The 21,629-nt window shown below is 43.3% G+C and overlaps 2 protein-coding genes across 3 annotated transcripts in view; both read left to right on the top strand.

The window, feature by feature from the left end:
* Positions 1–722: 722 nt before the first annotated feature.
* GRXCR2 (glutaredoxin and cysteine rich domain containing 2) lies at positions 723–6,332 on the top strand (the record flags this gene model as incomplete). Its single annotated transcript, XM_084637933.1, has 3 exons — positions 723–1,082; positions 3,470–3,694; positions 5,848–6,332. The coding sequence occupies 3 exons, from the start codon at positions 723–725 to the stop codon at positions 6,025–6,027; spliced, it is 765 nt and encodes a 254-aa protein (XP_084494059.1). The 3' UTR covers positions 6,028–6,332.
* A 3,644-nt stretch (positions 6,333–9,976) lies between these two features.
* PRELID2 (PRELI domain containing 2) overlaps positions 9,977–21,629 on the top strand; it is a 41,994-nt gene continuing 30,341 nt past the window's right edge. Inside the window, exon 1 of one of the 2 annotated variants that reach the window (XM_084637679.1) lies at positions 9,977–10,188. In XM_084637679.1, coding sequence (XP_084493805.1) covers positions 10,114–10,188 — 75 coding nt within the window. In that variant the 5' untranslated portion in view covers positions 9,977–10,113. The remainder of the gene's footprint in view (positions 10,189–21,629) is intronic. The other variant, XM_084637678.1, reaches the window with a different exon arrangement.

Below are 21,629 nucleotides of genomic sequence, written 5' to 3'. Positions count from 1 at the left end.
AGTGGAGAATCAGGCCTCCTGGGTTTCTTGTGGTGGGGGGAGGTATCTGAAGTCCTACTGTAGCAGGAGATTGCCTTTAAAAATAGACTAGCAAAACCAGAATGGTTAAAAGGCCCAGCAAGCCAGTGAGAATTACAAATAGGGATTTAAAGCTAAAGAAAGAGACAATCTTAATTAGATCTCCACCAAACTGTAGAGAATTTTGGATTAAAATGAAATAGAGCTTTTTACTCCTAGGGTTTCAGAGCAGGAATGGGGAGAACTATTTACATATGCTATTTGAGTAGATGGATTGCTTTTCCTGAGAACTTGTCCTCATAACTTTCAGCCTTTTCAGAAAACTACTAAAAACTGCCCGTGTGGTATATTTGGGTGATTCTGATCACAATATACAGAGAGAGGGTTCCCATGGCTATAGACTGAGTGAGTTGTGTCCCAGTTTAATTTCACCCTTCCAAAGTTAACGCCTGTTCGTGTTTGTACACCGGCTCATCCATCATTCAGGGGAGCTCAGTGAAACTTACCTTATATTTCACCACCACAATTACATTCCATTTCATGAGCATCCATCAATATTTAATACAGTGGTGTCAGCTTGACTGTAACACAAGAGGACCTAATAGGAACCCTGAATTATACATTGCATGGTTGGGAGAAAATAAAGAGGCTTTTCTTGTAAACCCAAAGATCTTCTTGCTGAGTCGATTTCTGGGAGACGCTGCATGAAATCCATATCAATGGACGAGGTTCAGAAGAAACTAAGCCAGAGGTGTGAGGCAAGACCCCGCAAAGTGAGGTTCAAAATCTCTTCGGCATACAGTGGCCGGGTGTTAAAGCAGGTCTATGAAGATGGCCAGGAACTGAAGCCTCCAGAGGAAGAATCCCCTCACCGTTTTCTCCACCACAGCTTTGAGTCAGGGGACCATTTCAACAAGGTTGGAGAGGCACCAGAATCCAGGTTTTATTCATCAGCCAAACTGACTGCCCAAAGGATCAGTGTATTCAAAGACGGTACCAAGTACAATCTAGCAAGTAACCCTCCACTCTTCAGTGACTACCAAGCAAGTGATAGTCATCGCAGGGTAAGTAATGTCCATGCTAGATTTTCACACTGGCTGCAAAGTGGCTTTAAAATGGGTCCACTTTTATACTATGGAGTCTGGGTCTTAGCCTGAAGTGTCTCAAATCAAAATATAATATAGTAAGTCACACTGCCAATAACTTTCACAAATTTGCATTGAACTTTGCAGGTTTGGTTTAGCACACAGAAGTTATATATATCAGTTATTCTATTCTATTTCATTCCATATAGGTAAGGTTCTACACCACTGCATCTGCACATATTGCAGTAGTGACTAACATCTGTTATGTGTGTTATGTGCGATTCCTTGTCTCTCTCCTCTCTCCAGTGGGGAAATTGTGTGTGTAATGTAGTGTTCTGGTAAGGTACTATATAAATATTTATATGGTGGTGTGTGTTTATGTACCCGAATTGCAGGCCCAAGTGACTAGGTGCAAACGGCAGGTGACACTAGGCTAAATTGAAACCCTTTTTAAAACATGTCTCAGTGTATGAACTAATTACCAAATGATTGATAGATTTGGTGAAGTTTAACAACTGTGTAGCACACCCTTAGCACATAGCCTATGCTGTATTTCAGTGCCAGACACTATATGTAGACTGGGATTTTCCAAAGAACCTAAGGATGGTGAATTTCAATAGGCTTTGGATGCCTAAAACTCTCTTAGGCTACTTTGAAAATCCCAGGCTTAGTTTGCACCAACTATTTAAAGTTTAAAGGTCAGAAGGAGCCATTATATCATCTAGTCTGACCTCCAGTAAATCACAAGCCATTAACAACCCAAATACTCCTACATTAGGCCCAAAGACTTTAGTTAGATTAAATCATTTCAGTCCCAAGGAAACTAAACTGTTGTGTACCACACACAGAGAGAGAATGGGAGAGATCTAGGTGCCACCAATGCCCACACAATGTCAACCCAATGTGTAAAATAACAAGATATGGAAGCTACTGCATGATACTTGTAGAGAGAGAAGAGGAACTGGGCCAAGTGAGCAAACATACTGCTTTACTAGAAGTGCTCGACAGCCCCTAGGTGAGCTTTAAAATTGGTAGAAAAGAATATAAATTCAAGGAACACAAGAACATTTATTTAGTCCTTCTTTTCATTGTTAGATATAGACTACAACAGATTCTGGATTTAGTTGTTTTTGTTTCTTTTCCATCCAAGGATCTCAAAACACTTTACGAACATTAATAAATTAATAAATGAAGCCCCTCCTTGCCCCAAGAGGGAGGTAAGTATTTTTATGCCCACTTACAAATAGGGAAAGTGAGGCATAGAAAGGTTGATACACAATTTCCAAAGGTGTTGCACACCTGCTGGCTCCAATGAAGGCATCAACTTTGACATTGGTGGTTATTGCAGGTGCTCAGCAGATCTGAGAATGAGGCCCAAGGTGACTTAGCTACAGTCACACACGAAGTTGGGGTAGAACTTGGATCTCTTTGTGGCCAAAACCTGTGCTTTAACCAATAGACCATGCCCCTTTTCTAGCACCTTTGATGTTCAATAATGAATTAGATTCTGGCAGTGCATCAGGTTGTATAGGCAAACATGGCACCCATTATGCAAACTGTAATAGCTCACGCACAGCCTTGGATATTGGAATTTACATTTAAGAGAGGGAGTATTGTCTAGGACTCGAGTTATTTCTGGGTGAGTTTCTAAGACATTTGCCTTTGTTTGGGTGACTGCCCCAAATGCTTGTCTACTCATCTGTTATCTTTTTAAATCTGCAAAATTGAGTTAGGAAATGTCAAAAGTTACAGACTCTCCTGACATCATTCGGCACTTCCATTTCTGGGCAGGATCAGAAAGTGAAGACACGCTTGGAAATATGAAAAATCATGGGGAGATAAATTTCTGCAAACTTCTCAACCGCCAAAGGGTGCAGGTCATTTCCTAATGCAGAGATGGTTTTCCTCCCTAATCCTCCCCTGCTGATTTCAAACCATGGTATTTTTACATCCCTTGGGGCTGAAACAAACAGATGGACTCCAGGATGCTGTCCTACCCAAAGATGCAATTTGTGTATGAGGCTTATAGGGCCTTGTCTAATGCCAACTGAAGTCAATGAAAGATTGTCATTGACTTCAATGGGTTTTGAATCAGGCCCATAGGACCAGATTTTCAAAGGAGTTCAGGGCTAGATTTTCAAGGGGCTCAGCAGCCAGAATTGTGGCCCAAGTTTTTAACAGAGCTCAGCGCTCAATGTGCACTCAGTGTGTTGAGCTCTTCTTAAAATCTGCAGAGCAAGCCTATTGGGTGAACTGCAGTGAGCATTATGGGCCTTATTCCTCTGGAAATTGCCAGGGCAGCAGAGATTGCCTTGTACTGTGTGATAGTTTTGTACAGCTGAGGTACTCATGTGTCCCTTTTACAGCCCTCCCCCATTTTAGATTTTGGCAAGATTGTCATCTACACTAGTAACCTGAAAATCATCCGCACACCAATGGACAAGAAGGAGCTGATGAGAAAAATCATCCAGAACGAGGGCACTGATGACTGGTCCTTCATGTCCCGAGATGGGAAGGAAAGGGATGGTCATCAAATCAATGGGTGTGTGAAAGATGCAGAAAATCAACTTGCTGACAAGCAGTATGTGCAGGTAAAGCAAGATGGGCTGCAGTGCTTCCTCCCCACTCCCGCTGTGTCCTCCTCGCCCGGTCAGGGCCCTGAGAATTCCCACATCAGCCCCTCTTCAAAGCTCACCCATCTGCAAGGTCACCAGTTACTTCAGCTGAAAGCTGGAATCATTGGCCTCAATGTTGTTCTTATATCAACTGTGGGAGATCACTGTTTATGCAGCAAAGCATCCCTGACACCCAGGGGATAGGGGCTATACTTCTGTAGTGCTAGTTTGTCCTGAATCTTCTCCCTAGTGAAGTCAATTGGTCTTCCATTGACTTTTATGGATGTTAGACCAGGCCCTTTGTCCCTGTCTCCCAATGGAATGAGAGACCAGGCCTTAGAGTTGACCTTGAATCTCCCCATGCAGAGCACTATTACTACATGGCTGAGCTAGCCCTGAGGTTGTAACGGAAGTCCTTTAATATCAGCAGAAATATTTCGGATTCAGGTCCTGCATTTTTTGCACAGGTCATTCTTTCCTGGTCAGAATTCCAATTAGTCTGACCTCAGTGGGCTCCCAGAATGTCGTGCCGCTGTGCAGTGACACTCCTGAGAATTATAACTTTTGCAAATCAGTAACTGACCTTTTATGCTTGGTGTAGTTTTACTTACAGAAATTCTCCAAACACAAAATCTGCTTGTGGCTCAGACGTATGAGTGTACAGGGAAACCGAATGCTCTACCTTCTCTGGAAAGTTTTAAGGCAGAGGTTTTCCAAAGTGACTTTGGGATTCAGGTGTCTCAGTTTTTGGGTGCTGAATTTGAGGCACCTAAAAGTGGCTTGATTTTCAGAGGGCAGGTGCTCAAAACCAGGGTGTCCTTACAGTGTCTCAAAATCATCACCCAAAATTGAAGATCCCCCTAAATCAGTAGCACATACAGTAACATGGAACTTGTTTTGGTTAGAAACAGGGAAGGGGAGACCAGTTTTTGAATGTGGTCATCTAATGTAGGGATCCAAATTCAACATTTAACCTTCAAAGCTCTGAATGGGTTTGGGATCTCATTACTTGGGAGGCTACCTCCTTCCCTACATGATCCTGTCATAGTTGCAATCCGTGGAGGAGCTCAAGGTGGAGGTCCCTCAATGCAGACAAAGGGAGCTGACATAAGGTGTTGTCCTTGAATAGTCTAATCTTGTGGAAGCTCAGCAAAGCCCATCAATTTTCCTGGTCATCTGAGATGAAGAGAATATGGTAAAAGGTGAGGTTTCCATAATTAGGACTGGTTCTTTTCGGAGGGTAACTGTGGGCCAGTCTATTTGGATAGATAGATTGCATTTGATATTGTGCAAGCTCAGAGCCCTGGAAGGTGCCTATTAGTATTATCATTATAAGTTGAAATACACCAGTCTGGACTTTCAGCAGGTGGGCACCTAAAGCATGTATCTGGCACCAAACTACACCTTAACTTAGGCCCTCAAATTTCACCATTTGCTCTGTAATGCTATGCAAAATAGAAGTCCATGAATGATGCAAATACCTGAACTTGACAGCCTTTTTGCAGTAAGGCATTTTTCCGAGTGAAGATATTTAATAATTTCTGGGATCTGCAGACACAGGGAATTTTGAGAGGGATTTGAAAGAGAGCGCCTGGCACACACAGATGGGGAGGCAGTTGTAGGTGTATAGGGCAACATTGAGGATGGCATGATGGTGCGTGTGGCGGGGGGAAGAGAAAGAAGAAGGAGATTAAAGAACAGATGAGGCAAGATTCACTGGTGGAGAGACAGAGGAGAGAGGAGTGGTGAGAAATGCCAGCAGAAACAGATGGAGAGCTATGCAGAGCCTTGTGGGAGAAGGAAAGAAGCTTGAACTTCATTGCATTTCACACAGCCCATAATTATTATTTGTGGTAGCATCACAATATGCCAGGCATTTCCCATAAACATGGGAAGACACAGTCCCTACTTTGGAGAGCTCCCTGTAGGCAGAACAGAATAAGGATAGGAGACCCAAGCAGGTAGCAGGAGGGAGAGCAGTATATCAAAGCCATGAGCTGTTGTACTGATTTGAGGAGAATTTCCCCCTAAATTGGGCTCTTCTGGTGACAGTTCTCTGCTACTCTGTGTGTTACTAATTAGATTTCTGGTGTTAAATAAAGGATATTTGTTTGATTCTTTTGTTTCAGGAAGGAGACACTGAACACAATTGCTCCCAGTGTAAAGGATCAGGCTCAGCCCCCTGCTCTCTGTGCCATGGAAGCAAGTTTTCAATGTTGGCTAACAGATTTAAAGAGTCCTACAGGGCTCTCCGATGTCCTGCTTGCAATGAAAATGGCCTGCAACCTTGCCAGGTCTGTGCCCAATAATCATGTCTACCATCCCTTCAATTACATATGCATATCCAGGTCAATGTTTCACTGAAACCTTAGTACACATTATCTATTCTTCATATAAGAAAGCAACCAGTGTATAACAGCAGGTTATTAAAAAGTGGCAAGAGTGCATTGTGCACACCCCTAAATCTACGTGTAAACCTACTCCTATTACTGTTACTCCACCCCCCTCCCCATCAATTTGTCTGTACATGCCCCTGTTGCATCTTCTAATTAAATTAGGCACCAATCTTGCAAACACTTACACATTGTGCTTAATTTGACATGTGAGCAATCCAGTGAAGTCAAACGGACTACACATATTTATAACTTAAGCACATGCTTAACTCAGTAGGGTGGGGAATACATGTTTACATAGTGCCTGGTACAGTGGGGCTGCAATGCTTGTCTGGGCCCTGTAGGTACTCCTGTAATAAAATAATAACACTAATAAACAGCAGAAGTAGCTGTAGTTTAAGCATGTGAGTAACTTGTCAAATTACAAAATGTTTGTATAAAAACAATGCTGCATGTTGGCAAAACCTCCTCTTAGATTTAACTTGGTGGACATTTTAAAATGATACTTTATTGTGCAATTCACTCGACCCTACAGTGGATTTCCTGCAGATTTCAAATATAGTCTGATGATACACAGCAGTTCTCCCAGTGTATGATTTAAGTAGCTGACTAGAGCCTGTCTCCAGGTCTGAAACCTTATTGAGAAATTACCATGGGGAAATTAAAAATAGAAAAACTGGAGCATTTTATAGCCTGATCCTGAGAAGTGCTGACCCACAGCTCCCATTGATGTTAATGGGAATTGAGGGTATTCAGCTCTGCTCCGCATCAGGCTGTTGGTGAACAGGGCTCCTGTTGCTTCGTATTAATCCCATGTTGTAATTTGCAAAATACAAACTCTAATTACTTTAGCTGAAGCAGTGATGTTCAATTGTTAGCAGGCTACCAGTGGCAGCACAGGACACAAGGGCTTCATAAAAAGTGAAGGCAAACAGGGGAAATGCTTTTTGTTTTCTAAAAGCTTATTACACTTGATATTCTTGGGTAATGTTAATGAAGGTTTAACTTGCATATTACCTCTGAGACTCTGAATTAACAGGCTTTTTACATGCTCCACACGCTGAGGTTGCAAGCCTAGACAGAGTAATTTATGGTTGAGTTTGTACTTTGGCATGTGTATGTTATAAGATTTTTTTGAGACAGTTGCTTTATTAGAAATAATGCCATCCTAGTTTTCAGATCTTCTGATGTTTGTAACTGATATCAAAATTATGCTTTTAAAAAAGTGCATAATAATATCGCAGATAATTTAGTTTCCTTAACTTGGGGAACTACCATTCTGTGCTGTGAATCTGAGTGGATGGGGTCCTGATCTGTGCATGAACTAATGGTAAAATCAACTTCAAAAGTCTGTAATTCTCATTAAGCATATTTCTGTCCTCAGATTTTGTTTGGTTTTCATTTCAAAATGCTTTTCTTGAGTTTTGTTGGCTTTATTTACAGTTTCACCAGTGTAAAATAAATAAAATGTAAATTATTTTTCCTGGTATACATAAGCTAAATACTTACAATAAAAATTAGCTGAAAATGTAAATTTATAAAGTAATATTTATTGTCCATTCTCATTGCCCAGATTCCTTCCCCAACACTATTATCAGGTCTTCACACCTCTCCTTGTCATCTATCCCCATTTACCTTGACCCCTTAGTTTAGCATTTCCATTGTTCGAAAAACTGGGTCTAGTACTGAGATCTATTCTTTCCTATTTACTTCAATAGGAACATTGCCTAAATAAAGCCTATGGATTTCAGGATCTGCGTCTGTGTGCATTGTGAGATAGGTATATGAATTACACATAATATTAAGTACTGTGTTATACAATTATTTGGGTTTATATAATTTTTTACCTTTCAAATTGATTCAGCTGATTTTGGTTATATATTGCCCTGAGTAACTTAATAAATGTTCTCTTACTTTACTGAGTAAACAACACTGAACAATGTGTTTGCTCTTTCTTAAAACACCACATTCAGGTGGACACAGTGGGATTATTTTACTATTCATATTTCCATCAGGCACAGAAGCCCCTGTCCGGATAGTTGTCCAATTGTATTAGGCACCATATACAGTATCTGTCCTGTCTGGACTAGCTGCTGGGAGATATGGGTTCTGATCCTAAATTTCTCTGTGATTGTAGCAGAGTCTTTTCACCTCTCTGTGCTTCCACTTCCTTTTCCTCCTTGTGTCTCTCTTGTCTCTTTACACCAGGGGTGAACAAACTTTTTGGCCTGAGGGCCACATCGGAGTTGCAAAACTGTATGGAGGACCGGGTAGGGAAGGCTGTGCCTCCCCAAACAGCCTGGCCCCCACTCTCTATCCGCCCCCCAGAGCTGCCCAGAGGATTCAGGGGGCCTGGGGTCTTCGGTGGCGGGGGTCCTTCCACTCCGGGACTTTGGGGCACTTCACTGAAGACATGGAGCGGAAGGACCCCCGCCACCGAAAACTCTAGTGGGGGACCCTGAAAAGTCTCCTGGGGCAAACTGCTCCACTTGCCCCCTCCAGGCGGCCCTGCCACCCCCTCCCACTTCCTGCCCCCTGACTGCCCCCCTCAGAATTTCCGACCCATCCAACCCCCTCCCTGCTCCTTGTCCCCTGACCAACCCCTCTGTGGGGCAGGCAGGGACTATTTGTTCTCTGTTTGTACAGCACCTAGCACAGTGGGACCCTGATCCACGACTACATCTCCTAGGTGACACAGCAATGCAAAAAATAATGATGATTCATAATAATGGAGCCCTGATCTTGGTTGGAAGCTGTAGACTCTACTGTATTATTGAGAATAATAATGAAGAGAACAAGCCCTATCGGAGGGTGGAGTCAGCGAGTGAGGTAACCAAATGTAAAATCTTTATGTATTTACATTGACACTATCTTTGTGTAATTATTGTGAATAGCTACAATAAGTGCCAGCTGTCTCCCCCTCCCCCAGTCCTCAATCTAGCCAATGTTACGTTGTGGATTTCTTATGAGTGTGGTGCCAGAGGTGGGTCCTGAGCAGAAATTTGAAGGAAAAGAAGGTAGCGACCTTAAGGATCACCTCCACGTTCCATGCATAAGGAGCGGCATTAAAGAAGGAGCGGAGATATTTCCATAAATTGAAAAGTAGGTGAAGGAGGCTGACATCATAGGCACAGTGGAAGAGGCAGGGTCTTGTGATGAGAGATGAGGGAGGGGCAGAACTATGATGGCCCTGGAAGGTAAAGAAAAGAATCTTGAACTTGAAGCAGCGAAACAAGGAGAGAGTGATGTGATTATAGTGACCGCCAGGGAAGGTGATCGCAGCAGTTGTGTTCTGTACGGACCTTGGGGTGGGCATGGGGCAATGTCGGTGTTATAGAGGCCGAAAAGGAAGAGTACATAACAAAGAGATGATAAAGATCTGGACAAGACTTTGGCTGTTTGGCTAGAAAGGAGAGGACAGAGATACAATCTGGCAGAAGAAGCAGAAACATTGGACACAGCCTGAGCGTGCAGGGCAGCAGAGCAGAACTGAAAATGCCTAGGTTACCACTCTCAGGAGGAAAGAGCGGGGTTACCAGTGCCGAGGCTGGGCAGGGGAAGGTAGGAGTGAGACATTCAGAAGGGCAGCCCACTAGTGCCACTCCAGGTATGGGGAAGTGGCCGGGGAACCTTTGCCTAGAGTGAAGCAGACTTGTGGGATGATTTAGGTGGGGATTGGTCCTGCTTTGAGCAGGGGGTTGGACTAGGTGACCTCCTGAGGTCCCTTCCAACCCTGATATTCTGTGATTCTATGATTCTGCTGCCTGGGGCATATGGACCAGCGGCTGCTGCGGGCCCAGAAGGTCCCCAGGCCCTCGCCCCTCGGGAGCTCTAGGGGAAAGGGGCGTGGTCAGAAGGCAGGTGGGCGGAGCCGGGCCCAGGCATACCGTGCTCCAACTCGCTGTTAAACCCGCGCCCGGGCCAGGCTTGTTGCAGCCCCACCCCTCGCCTGCAAGTTGGGGAAGTTCGTAGGGGAGGCAGCTGCGCTCGCCGGCCCCGGGCATGGGGGTCACGGTGGACGTGCACCAGGTTTACAGATACCCCTTCGAGCTGGTGGTGGCCAGCTACCTCCGCAAGGTAACAGGAGGGGGCTCGAACCCCCGCTTCCACGGCCCCTTCCCTAGCGGTTCAGCCTGGGCTCTGCCCCGGCGCGCCCGCTGCTCCCTCCCGGGTTCTTCCCCCGGCGGCAACCCGCCGCGCGCCTGGCTCAGCTTGGCTGCCTCAGGCTGCGCCCCCGGCCGGCTACTGTGGCCGCTCTGCGCTGCGCGGGCTGCCGGGACTTCCTTGCCGTGCCGGCGATTCCCCCCCGCCCCCACGGCCTCCATTTTGGGGCCAGCTGGCTGGGGATGGCCCGCGAGGGTACCTGCGGTCGGTCTGATGCCGGAGTCAGCGGTTATTTATGCCCCTGTGGTGGAGCGGGCCAGGCGCCTCCCCGGTGTTTGCACAGGGCGGCGGCCGCTGTAAGTGGGACCTGCCCGGACTCTCGCTGGGGAGACGCTCACTGATCTGGGGGGCGTTCATGTCAAGACCTCCCCAAGTGACCGCGGGTCTGAGTGATGTGCCATTGCCGCCTTCGGCTCCAAACATCCTGGTTCCCCCCCCCGAAGAGCTACTTGCGGCTGTGTTAGACTCAGGGTTCACGCTGCGAAGTATCACGGACTCTTTTTTTTCCCCTACTTTGGAAATTCCTCCTCCCTCAGAGCTATTTCCCAGTCTCCTCTCCAGCGCCAGTGTTTATATTCGCCCTTTTCTTGGAGGTCTCTAGTGCAAATCACTTAACTTCAGCTGAGGACAGAGAAGTCCGTATGTTGGACTTGAATTTCACTGTTCAAAGTCCTTCTTTTAAAAAGCGAGTTTACAACAAATGGTAGGCAGTGGTTACAGGGTACAGTTATGGGACCCTTTAAACTGGGGTCACGAGCCACCCTTTGAGAACGGTTGCCATATCCTAAAAATGATGTAACCAAATGAGCTGCCAGTGCTGCATACCCTTATGATCATATCAATAAACAGCATGCTGGTTCTTGAAAACACTGTCTTCCCCATATTGGTTAGTTTTATAGACTTGCAGTGCAAGCCTCTTCCCTCTCCTGCTTTTAAAAGCAATTTTTAAAGCAACACTCACTGTTAAATGTACTTAACTTAAAAAAAAAAAAGTTGTAAATAATTTCAGCTACTACTACAACTGGAGTTCCTCTGCCAGTTATTGTGGTTGTGTGCACTTAGACATATAAGATATAGAAAATGTTTTCTCTCCTGTGTTGCTGTGTGAAACACACAATGAAATTGACTGGACCCAAAGATTCATCAAATGCTCAAAGTAAACAAACGGGACGCTTTGGGGGTTAGAAATATTTGTTCTCTGATCTCTTTCAGTCCTAGTACTCTTAGGTGTTATTACCATATCCAGCGGTTCTCAAACTTTATTGCATTGCAACCCCATTCTGACAACAGTTATTGTATGGTGAGGAGCGGAGGCGGGAGCTTGAGTCCCACGTGGGGGTGGAACTCGGGTTTCAGCTTCAGCCCTGGGTCCCAGCAAGTCTAATGTGGGCCCTGGCAACCCCATTAAAATGGGGTCACGACCCACAGTTTGAGAACAGTTGCCAATACTAATAATAGATACAAATGTGTGACTTGTAAATTGCCATTGTTCCTTCAACTATTTCTTTTGAGGCCAGGTAGTCTCTTACACTTTTTTGACTCAGTGTTCTGGTGGTTTTTTTGGTCTGTGTAGCCTTGTAAATGGAAGGAAGTGACGAGCAACTATTGGCAGAAGAAACTGTTAGTTGTGAGCTCAGTATTTTTCTCTCTCTGTGTATAATTATGTTTCTCACTTGGATGAAAGCATACTTTTATGCAGACCTGTGATACTAATTTGTCTGTCATTTCCGGAGTAGTGGTCTCTCCAGCACTGCCTTACCTCTCTTTCACTTTCAGCAGTTGTTGCCTTGCGACCTCACCCACATATCTAATCTGCACTGGTGCTTTAGGCAGTGTGGGTTAGTACCTGATAACACTTTCAGGGCTATAACTATGCTAAACTGTGATGTGTTTTAAATCATACTTTTCTGTTCATCTGTGTAAGATTCAAGTCTCCATGTAGACATCTGTGGAGTAGTAACCAACCCCATTTACTTTATAACCTAGTCTGCACTCCTGCAAGTGCATACGCATGGGCATCCCACTGCTCTGAGCAGAATGAAGTCAGAGGAACTCTGTGAGCACAGGGTTCTGTTGACAGACTGCTTTTTCAGGATTGGGCCCTTAAATATCTGTGTTCTTAAAGGGACACTATTGAAGTGAGTGGGCCCAGACTTTGGATTTTCTTTAAAAACAAAAGTCAGTAGAAATGTTTCCATGCTATGATATGAATAAATAATAGTGAAATCATTTTCTTTGGCTGTAGACATCCTCCTAGAGAACCCATAAACCTAGTGTTGCAGTTAGTCTTTTACACCAGAGATATGAAACTGGTTACTCTCTCAGTTGTTCAAAATGATAGTAGTGCAAAAACTACATATTACTATGGGAAGTAGATTTCTAAAAGTGAAATAATTTTAAACAATTAAAGGTGGTGTTCAAATGGAGGTAAATGATGTCTCATTGTTAGAGCTGGGCTTGGCCATGTTGCATCCTAGTAAATTTCCCTTCTGCATGTTACACTCTTGTACACCTAAAAATGGCCATACTGGGTGAGAACAAAGATCCATTAACCCAGTATCCTGTCTTCTGACAGTGGCCGATGCCAGGTGCTTTAGAGCAGTGCTTCTCAAGCTATCTGATGTGGGGGACCGGCAATTTTTTTTTTCCAATGTGTGCGCAGACTGGCAGCCGATGGCTCGCGGACTGGCACCAGTCCGCGGACCACCACTTTGAGTAGCACTGCTTTAGAGGGAATGAACAGAATTGGTAATCATCAAGTAATCCATTCCCAGTTTCTGGCAAACAGAGACTAGGGATAAGTTCCTGAGTGTGCATCCAAACTCTTCTTTTGCTTGTTGTTTTTCCTTTGACTAAAATGACTTTTTGGGGCTGAATTGTAATCTTTGTGTAATATGCTGATCCTGGTTTCATTGCCCTCAAACAGTGGCTCTTTTCTTATAAGAACAAAGGGAAAATCCAGAGCAGTGCCCACAATATTTTGTTTTTTGCAACATATGCTTTAAACATTAACATGACATTGACAGTAGAGAAACAGCTGTGTAGCACAGGGCATCTCCATGACTCCAGTCACAAATAATGCTGTTTGTTTCTTCAGAACATCTTACAATGATAAGAAGTAGAGTGGAGGATGTTCTGCAAATTGCTTTCTAAAATGCAAACTCTCACGAAAGCCAGGCTTGGGTTCATACATTTTGGTCTGAATTGGCTGAAACAGTAACTTGCATGTCCCTTGGGACTCATCAGAAGAGAGCAGCTGCAGTGTCCTCAAGAAAAACATCATTCCTGAGGAGAAACGGAAATCTGTGCGTGTGTGCCCTTAAAGCAAAAATCTTACTATGATCGAGGTAGTGCTGTGAAAACTATCAAACTGCATGGCTCCAAAGTCCAATCTGATAATTGACAGACCATGTGCAACTTGCTGTGGCCCTGTGAAGTCCTGTCAGAGCTCATAGGGTTCTGTGCTGGCACAACTGTCAGTCCATGCACCGTCAACTGCAGAAAAGGGAGGGACCAAGATCGCTTTCTGCTATCTGAATCAAGAGTGGGCTGCGCTACTCATTAAATAAAGACGTCCTTTCTAAAGCTGCTGGTGTCCTGTGTCCCCAGGAACAGAGGATGTCTACTTCTAGGTTGGGTTTTTTATTTTTATTAAGGGTTCTGCCACCTCTTTAAAAATCTTATAACCTTAGGGTTGTTAGGGTGAGTGTTATTGCTCTCCTTTCAAGAAATAATGTGGTTCCTTTTTGTTTTGAAAACTCATGGGGGATCTCCTGGCCCTATTCAAGTCAATGGGAATTTGGCCATTGACTTAAATGGGGTCAGGGTTTCATCCTGTGTAGTTCACCAGGGAATCCCTGATTGTATATGTGAATAAGGGCCTATAAAAAACATGGTCATGTTTTGTATTTTTATTGACCAAATGTTATGGCTCAATACTAAATTGCACGGATTCACTGCAGTGGTTTCATGCTGTAATCTGAAACCCCGTACAAGCCATTTTTGGTTATGTTAAACTTTTCAATATTATTCCACAGTCTCTTTCTCAAAAACCTCCATGTCACATTGTTGAACAGCAAGTGCAGACAGAAGTGCAGTGTGCAGTCTGTCTTTCTCTTCTGTTCTATTAATCTTCCACAGCTGTTCCTTAACACAAAAACAAACAAACAAAAAAACCACCCAGTGCTCACTCATGACCCTCTGCAAAGTTAGAAAAAATAATATATTGTCCCAGTTCCTGTACTCTTGATCTGTAAGGCTGGCAAGCTCAAATAGACATATTTAATAACTTTTGCATTTTAGAATGATGCATAACAGTTAACTAATCAGAATGGGACGTGCTTTGAAATCCTAGAATGGAAGGGACCTCGAGAGGTCATCTAGTCCAGTCCCCTGCATTCAAGGCAGGACTAAGTATTATCTAGACCATCCCTGACAGGTGTTTGTCCAACCTGATCTTAAAATCCCCAATGATGGAGATTCCACAACCCCCCCTAGGCAATTTATTCCAGTGCTTAACCACTCTGACAGGAAGATTTTCCTAATGTCTAACCTAAACTGCCCTTGCTGCAATTTAAGCCCATTGCTTCTTGCCCTATCCTCAGGGGTTAAGAAGAACAATTCTTCTCCCTCCTCCTTTTATGTACTTGAAAGCTGTTATCATGTCCCCTCTCAGTCTTCTCTTCTCCAGACTGAACAAACCCAATTTTTTTCAATCTTCCCTCATAAGTCATGTTTTCTAGACCTTTAATCATTTTTGTTGCTCTTCTCTGGACTATCTCCAGTTTGTCCATATCTTTCCTGAAATGTGGTGCCCAGAACTGGACACAATACTCCAGTTGAGGCCTAATCAGTATGGAGTAGAGTGGAAGAATTACTTCTCGTGTCTTGCTTACAACACTCCTGCTAATATATTCCCTGAATGACGGTTGCTTTTTTTTGCAACAGCATTACACTGTTGACTCGTATTTAGCTTGTGATCCACTATAACCCCCCAGATCCCTTCCGCAGTACTCCTTCTTAGGCAGTCATTTCCCATCTTGTATGTGTGTAACTAATTGATTGTTCCTTCCTAAGTGGAGTACTTTGCATTTGTCCTTATTGAATTTCATCTGATTTACTTCAGACCATTTCTCCAGTTTGTCCAGATCATTTTGAATTTTAATCCTATCCTCCAAAGCCCTTGCAACCCCTCCCAGGTTGGTATCATCTGCAAACTTCAGAAGTGTACTCTCTATGCCATTATCTAAATCATTGATGGAAAATATTGAACAGAACCGGACCCAGAACTGATTCCTGCAGGACCCCACTTGTTATGCCCTTCCAGCATGACTGTGAACCCCTGATAACTACTCTCTGGGAACAATTTTCAAACCAGTTATGCACCCACCTTATACTAGCTTCATCTAGTTTGCATTTCCCTAGTTTTGTTTATGAGGCGGTCATGTGAGTCAGTATCAAAAGCCTTACTACAGTCAAGATATACCACATCTACCGCTCCCTCCCCCCGCCCCCAATCCACAAGGCTTGTTACCCTGTCAAAGAAAGCTATCAGACTGGTTTGACAGTATTCTTGACAAATCCATGCTGACTGTTGTTTATCACTGTATTTTCTTCTAGGTGTTTGCAGATTGAGTGATTGATTTTTGCTTAATTATTTGCTCCACTATCTACAATATATACGAACGTTCACTACAAACCAGTGAACTCATTTCTTACCGGTACGCTGCACTCATGGGAGGGACTTAAAGGGGGGGTATGTGACCTCCCCCCCGCCCCCATATGACCCCAGCTCCAGCCTGGGGTCCCCATGCTCTCCCCTCCCCTCCCCATGATTCATTACCTGAGGGGTGGGGGAAAGTAGGCTCTGTCCTCCTCCCGCTGCACTGGAGACTTCTGAACCGCAGGACTCTCTGGAACTGAAGCAGCAAAAGGAGCAGAATGTGGGACTGCTGGGCAGCCCTGCTCCGGCAGCTCATCCGGTGTGGCTGTACCACCCCCAGCCCTGCCCCAACCCTGTCCTCTGGCAAGGCTGCTGTACAGGAAGGGCTGGGGGCAGTACAGAGGAGCTGCTGGCATGGGGTCACCTGGCGGCCCCACCTTCTGCTCCTCCTGTGTCCTTCCAATACACAGTACTGGCTATAAATATCTAACCACCGTACTTGCACCACTGCCACAAACGTAGAAAAGATGGACGCGGTCCGGCGTTGATTTTAGTTGCATGACAATTCAGGGTCAGAAAAGAGGCATTGTTAGCATTATTTCTCGTTAAGGATTTGAGCCACAGACGCATTGCAAATCAAAATAATATTCTGTAGTATACATCTACATGACTTCAGAGGAAAGACCACTGGAGGTAAAGAGTGAGCCTAACTATGGCAGCCAAAGGCATAGAGCAGAAAGGTTAAAATAATCCTCTTTTAAATGTGACAATGTGGTACTGCATTCCTTATTTTTAATTAGGAATTTAATCCAGTTAAAGAAATAACTTGAGTTATAGTTAGCTTCATAAATCCCATAGTTCAAGTAGATTTTCCTCTTTTCTTTTTTTCCCTCCTCCCCCTTTTATACTGTGCAAATAAAACATTTTACTGCTTTGATGTTTTTGTGTTGCCTTTAACATAGGGTGAGGAAATGAAACTAAACTTACTTACTTACAAAGCTATTACAGCTGTGATTTGTCAAGGGGGCTTCCATGCCTAAGGCACTGAACTCCCATTGCCTTTTAATGAATGTAGGGAGCCTCCCTCCCGTTAGCCCTTCTGAAAATCATAGCATGTGTTGCTGTGTTCTAAGCATTCATGGACTGTAGTGCATGTATAAGCACTTGAATATGGTATCTCGGGTTGATTATACAAATGACCTTTAACCTACCCAAGAGGTCAAATTGTTTTTTCTCTCTATTTTTGCATACCTCAATAATGCAAGACAGTGGTTCTACATGACCAAAAAACTGGGTCACAAAAGCAAAATTCAAATTCAAGCTGCTTCTTCTCAAAACATACTCAATTTGTGGGATTGGATCATGATCAACCTAAGATCCAGTGACCAAAGAGAAATGTATGACAACCTTTTCCCTCTGCAGACATTAATACATATTGTCCTTGCATGTGAATGAAATAGCATGGCACATAGTATTTTACCTCTGAAAGATCACCTCAAAGCCCTGGGTCCAAACTTTGGAATTGGAGCAAAGCCTAGAAGCACATGGAACGAAATGGCAGCTCCATCTTATGCTTTAGGGGCATGGCTGTCTGCTGTGGTGTAGGGCAGTGGTAGCGTGCACAATTCTCTGCTTCCTTCCAGTGGAGAACTGAAACTATGTACAAGTCCACTGACTGTGCTTATTCCTCTCTGATTGGTGCTCTGTGGGTAGCTGCTGTGAAGGCATCAGTAATGTGCCTGGACTCTGCTACGTGGCTATCCAAAGTAGTGCAAATGCTGTGCTACTTAGATTGTAAGGTCTTAGGAATATGGTGATACAATTAATAACAATTTTTCCACTGCTTTGGTGGCTTGAGTGGGCACAGATGCCAACTCAGCAGCTGCCCCATAAAGCAAACATTTAGTTCAAGTGTGACAATGGTGTGACTAAAATAAACATATCCATATGTGAAAAGGCTTATGTAGTGACTGATGATCACAGATTACTTGATGTGCCGGGGGTTTGCTAGACCTTTTACAAAAAATGATATATAAAAATGTATTCGCAAAAACACTTGTGAAGCCTGAAAAGGTTGAGCTGATTTGGCAATGTCGGTGTTTCATTTCTGTGGGATAACAAAGGAGAATCAGTCAGAATATATATTTATTTTTATTTTTGCCAGCCTTTGATGTTGCCATTTTGATTTATTTGAGCTCCATTTGATCTTGCATGTAAAATCAACTCTTTCTTGCTTTGAAATACTTTTTATTTTTATATATACCATTACATGTAAGCTTCATTGATTCCTCTCTGCAGCTAAACACTCGGAGGAGTCTATTCTCCCCACAAATAACTCCCAGCAAGTAGCATTGTGGTTAGAATATACCCCTTAATTCCATAACTTATTTTTATGCACTTTATTCAGTTTACTTTGTTATTTAGGATCATTTATTTCAAATTGCTTTGGCTTTAAAGGGACAACAAAGTGTGCGTTTTTTCTTTTAGTTTCTAAATGGAAGTCCTATTTGAAAAGGGTATACATTAATTCTTGCGATTTTGTTTGTTAAAGTCACTGGATTTACAGAAAGACAGAACATTAGGAGTTAAGAGTTATGCAATCATTATACATTGTTGGCATTCTACAAAACGAGAAATGAATTAATTGTTTTCAATAAATAACCAAAAAGGATAATCACCAGTACAACTCATCATTGTCTAACCCACTCTTAAAAATCTCCAAACACCTGTCAGGGATGGTCTAGATAATACTTAATCCTGCCAGGAGTGCAGGGGACTGAACTAGATGACCTGTGAGGTCCTTTCCAGTCCTATGAGTCTGTGTCCAGTTTGTTTATTGGAAATGGTGAATGAATTTGTGCTGGCTTTCACACTTGAACTACAGCATAAATAGCATTATATGCTATCATATCTGTGGCTCCAGTTCTACAAACTGGACTCGTAGATCTTCCTGGAGCCTCACTGACACCTAAAGAATAATTGGAGATAAAAATTTCATTTTTAAAGTCTTCTCCCCACCCCCAGTGTGCATTTGTATTTGACAGCTTGTGAAAGTCAGTTTCACTGTTTCTCCTACCTAATCAGTTAATTTCTCTCATTATTTCTTTGCGCCTTTCACACAGCAATAGAGGGCTAAACCATGTTTTAAAATAGGAAAACCTGTCTGTAAAACCATACAAATTGACAGAGGAACTCTAGGGCAATTGTAGAATATGAAACTACTTTAGTCAGTTTTTAAAAGTGAGTTTAGACTTCAAGTCAGTCGGCCACCATAACAACGAATCATGTATTTACTTTTCAGGCAGGAATAGTATTTATTAATTACTGTCCCCCAGTACCCAAACACCCCTCCCCACCAAATATACTTTGAGGTTTCTATGGTGTATTTCAGGTTCAGATCTCAGTGTTTTACAAAGATGGGTAAATATTATGCCTAAACTGAGATACTAAAGTTCATTGGCCAAGCACAAAGCCAGTGAGAGAAATAGAACCCGGGTTTCTTCTCTCTAGGTCCTTGCTCCAGCCCCTTGATAGTGCTGCATCCATTTGCTGTCTCTTACCCTTTTAAAATGATTGTTTAAATGAAATCTTAGCAATCCTCAGTTTTAAGTACTGAGAACTACTTTAAAGGATGGGGGTGAAAGATATCAGCAGTCTCATTACATTTCTCCCCACCTCATTTTGTCAGGAAACCAAGTAGCAATATGTGCAAATTATCCTGCCTCTGCCAATTTTTTTATCTCCTGAAATTCACTTCTGTCTCTTCTGCACCCTCCCATTCTGGCCTCAATAAAAGTACTATGGACTGGACTGATTCAATGCCTTTCTAGAATTGACCACAAGATGGCATCAAATCATTTCACAGGGACAGTGATCATAGAATCTCAGGGTTGGAAGGGACCTCAGGAGGTCATCTAGTCCAACCCCCTGCTCAAAGCAGGGTAGAGATAAAGAAAACAGTCATGCTTTATACATATGATTTCAACCCAAATTTTTTAACTTGGAATTAAAGTTGCTGCACTGTAATCCTACCACCAGAAAACCAAGGCACTAGCAGTCAAGTCAAAGATGAGAACAGGCACTGAATATGGACAATTGAATGACTATTTCCCTTTCATCACCCATAGCAAACATATCTCACCTGTATAACCATGAACATTTTCTAACTCCAACCATGTTGGCTGATCATCACTCCTGAAGATTCTGTCTGTACTGAGCATGCTCCATCCAGGAGGATGCAGAGATTGAGCCAGACTTTCCCTATAATTGCTCTTGTTGGCTGCTGCAGGCCACTGGAGCACCATGCTTGGGAAATGGAAGTAAAGAATCTGTCTCTGCAGTGCTCTCAGTGCCTTGCCTGCTGGGTCCAGGCAGTGGAATGAGAAATGCGAGGATGGCAGGGAAGGAGAGGAGTGGGGACTGGAGGCGGGGGAGTGGGAGAAGAAGAGGAGCTGATGGTTGGAATAGAGGAGGTGGGAAGTACATAGGCACGAAAAGGGAGGAGGCAGGAGCTAGGGGTCGGGAGGAAGGAAGAAAAATGTGACTAAAGACTGTATCATAATGGATATGCACAAGAGGCAGAATTAAGGTTGACAACGTTAATTCTGGCACTTTGATTTTTTTTTTTGAATTTGCATCCTTCATGTTCTTCTAATGGTGTTGGGTGGGTTGGTTGGTTGGTTTTTGGAAGTAAAATATGACTAGAGAGAGCAAGCTGGGTCTTGTCCATTATTTTATGGTATTTAGCAATAGCTCGCAACAAGGAGATAATGTTTGTTTAAATGGTTGTAGTGATCAGGTGCACAGGCCCTGCCTGATTGCTGGCATGCTGGAAAGTTGACTCCAGCACAGCTTCCCCTTTCCCTTGCACTCATGCTCAAGGGCAAGAGCTCTCTGGTTAATCAGAGACTCCAAGGGGAGGGCTGGAACCTCCATACCTGCAGTGGTGGGGACCAATGCCTTGAGGGTAGGCAGTTGCCCCACAAAGTCACTCCAGGGCTGAGGAAATAGCCAGAGTGAGATTTTTGATCTCTGCTGCTGTTGTACTTGAAGATCCTCAGAAAACCTAAGCCAACCACATTCTTCCCCCAAGGCTTTTAAGTATATTTTGTTGTGACTGCTACGCTCGCCGAACCATTCCATCTGCTTATAGGCTCTTAACACCATTTCTTATACTCTGCTGTGTAGGAAATTGAGTCTGTTTCTGTTTTAAATACTTGGGTAATAGAGTCTGCTATTTAGTGAAAGATTTATGTAAATGGCTTTTTGTTTCACACAATTGGGCCTTACAGAGTGTAAGTTACATTGATAATGTAATTCTACAACTACTTGTGCCATTTCAAAGCAGCATGTTGCATAGAAGCCTCTGATTTAACTACATAATAGGAGTCTACAGACTCCTTTTTTAAATCCAACTTTTATTCCCAGCAACAAAAATAATTGTAGTGGTACTGCAGGATGAATCAATTATCCTCTTCCGGAATTTTTGTCCCTTTTTTCCTCCAGAATTCCTGGTTACTTTAAAGCAGGATGCTGTAACATCTGTTACCGGTAATCACTGCATTACCTTAACTCATTTAGTCTTAAGATATAATTTTCCCACCTCCTTTCACTCTTCATATTTTTTTGTCTAATGTTAATCTTTATCTGGCGTTCAGTATTTTCTCAGTACTAATCTGGGATTTGTATTAGT

The sequence above is a fragment of the Lepidochelys olivacea genome (assembly GCF_965140295.1).
Source record: "Lepidochelys olivacea isolate rLepOli2 genome assembly, chromosome: 8".
In the NCBI taxonomy this organism is placed as follows: domain Eukaryota; kingdom Metazoa; phylum Chordata; order Testudines; family Cheloniidae; genus Lepidochelys; species Lepidochelys olivacea.
Note: the sequence above shows the minus strand (reverse complement) of the source record. Positions and strands in the feature narration are given on the sequence as shown.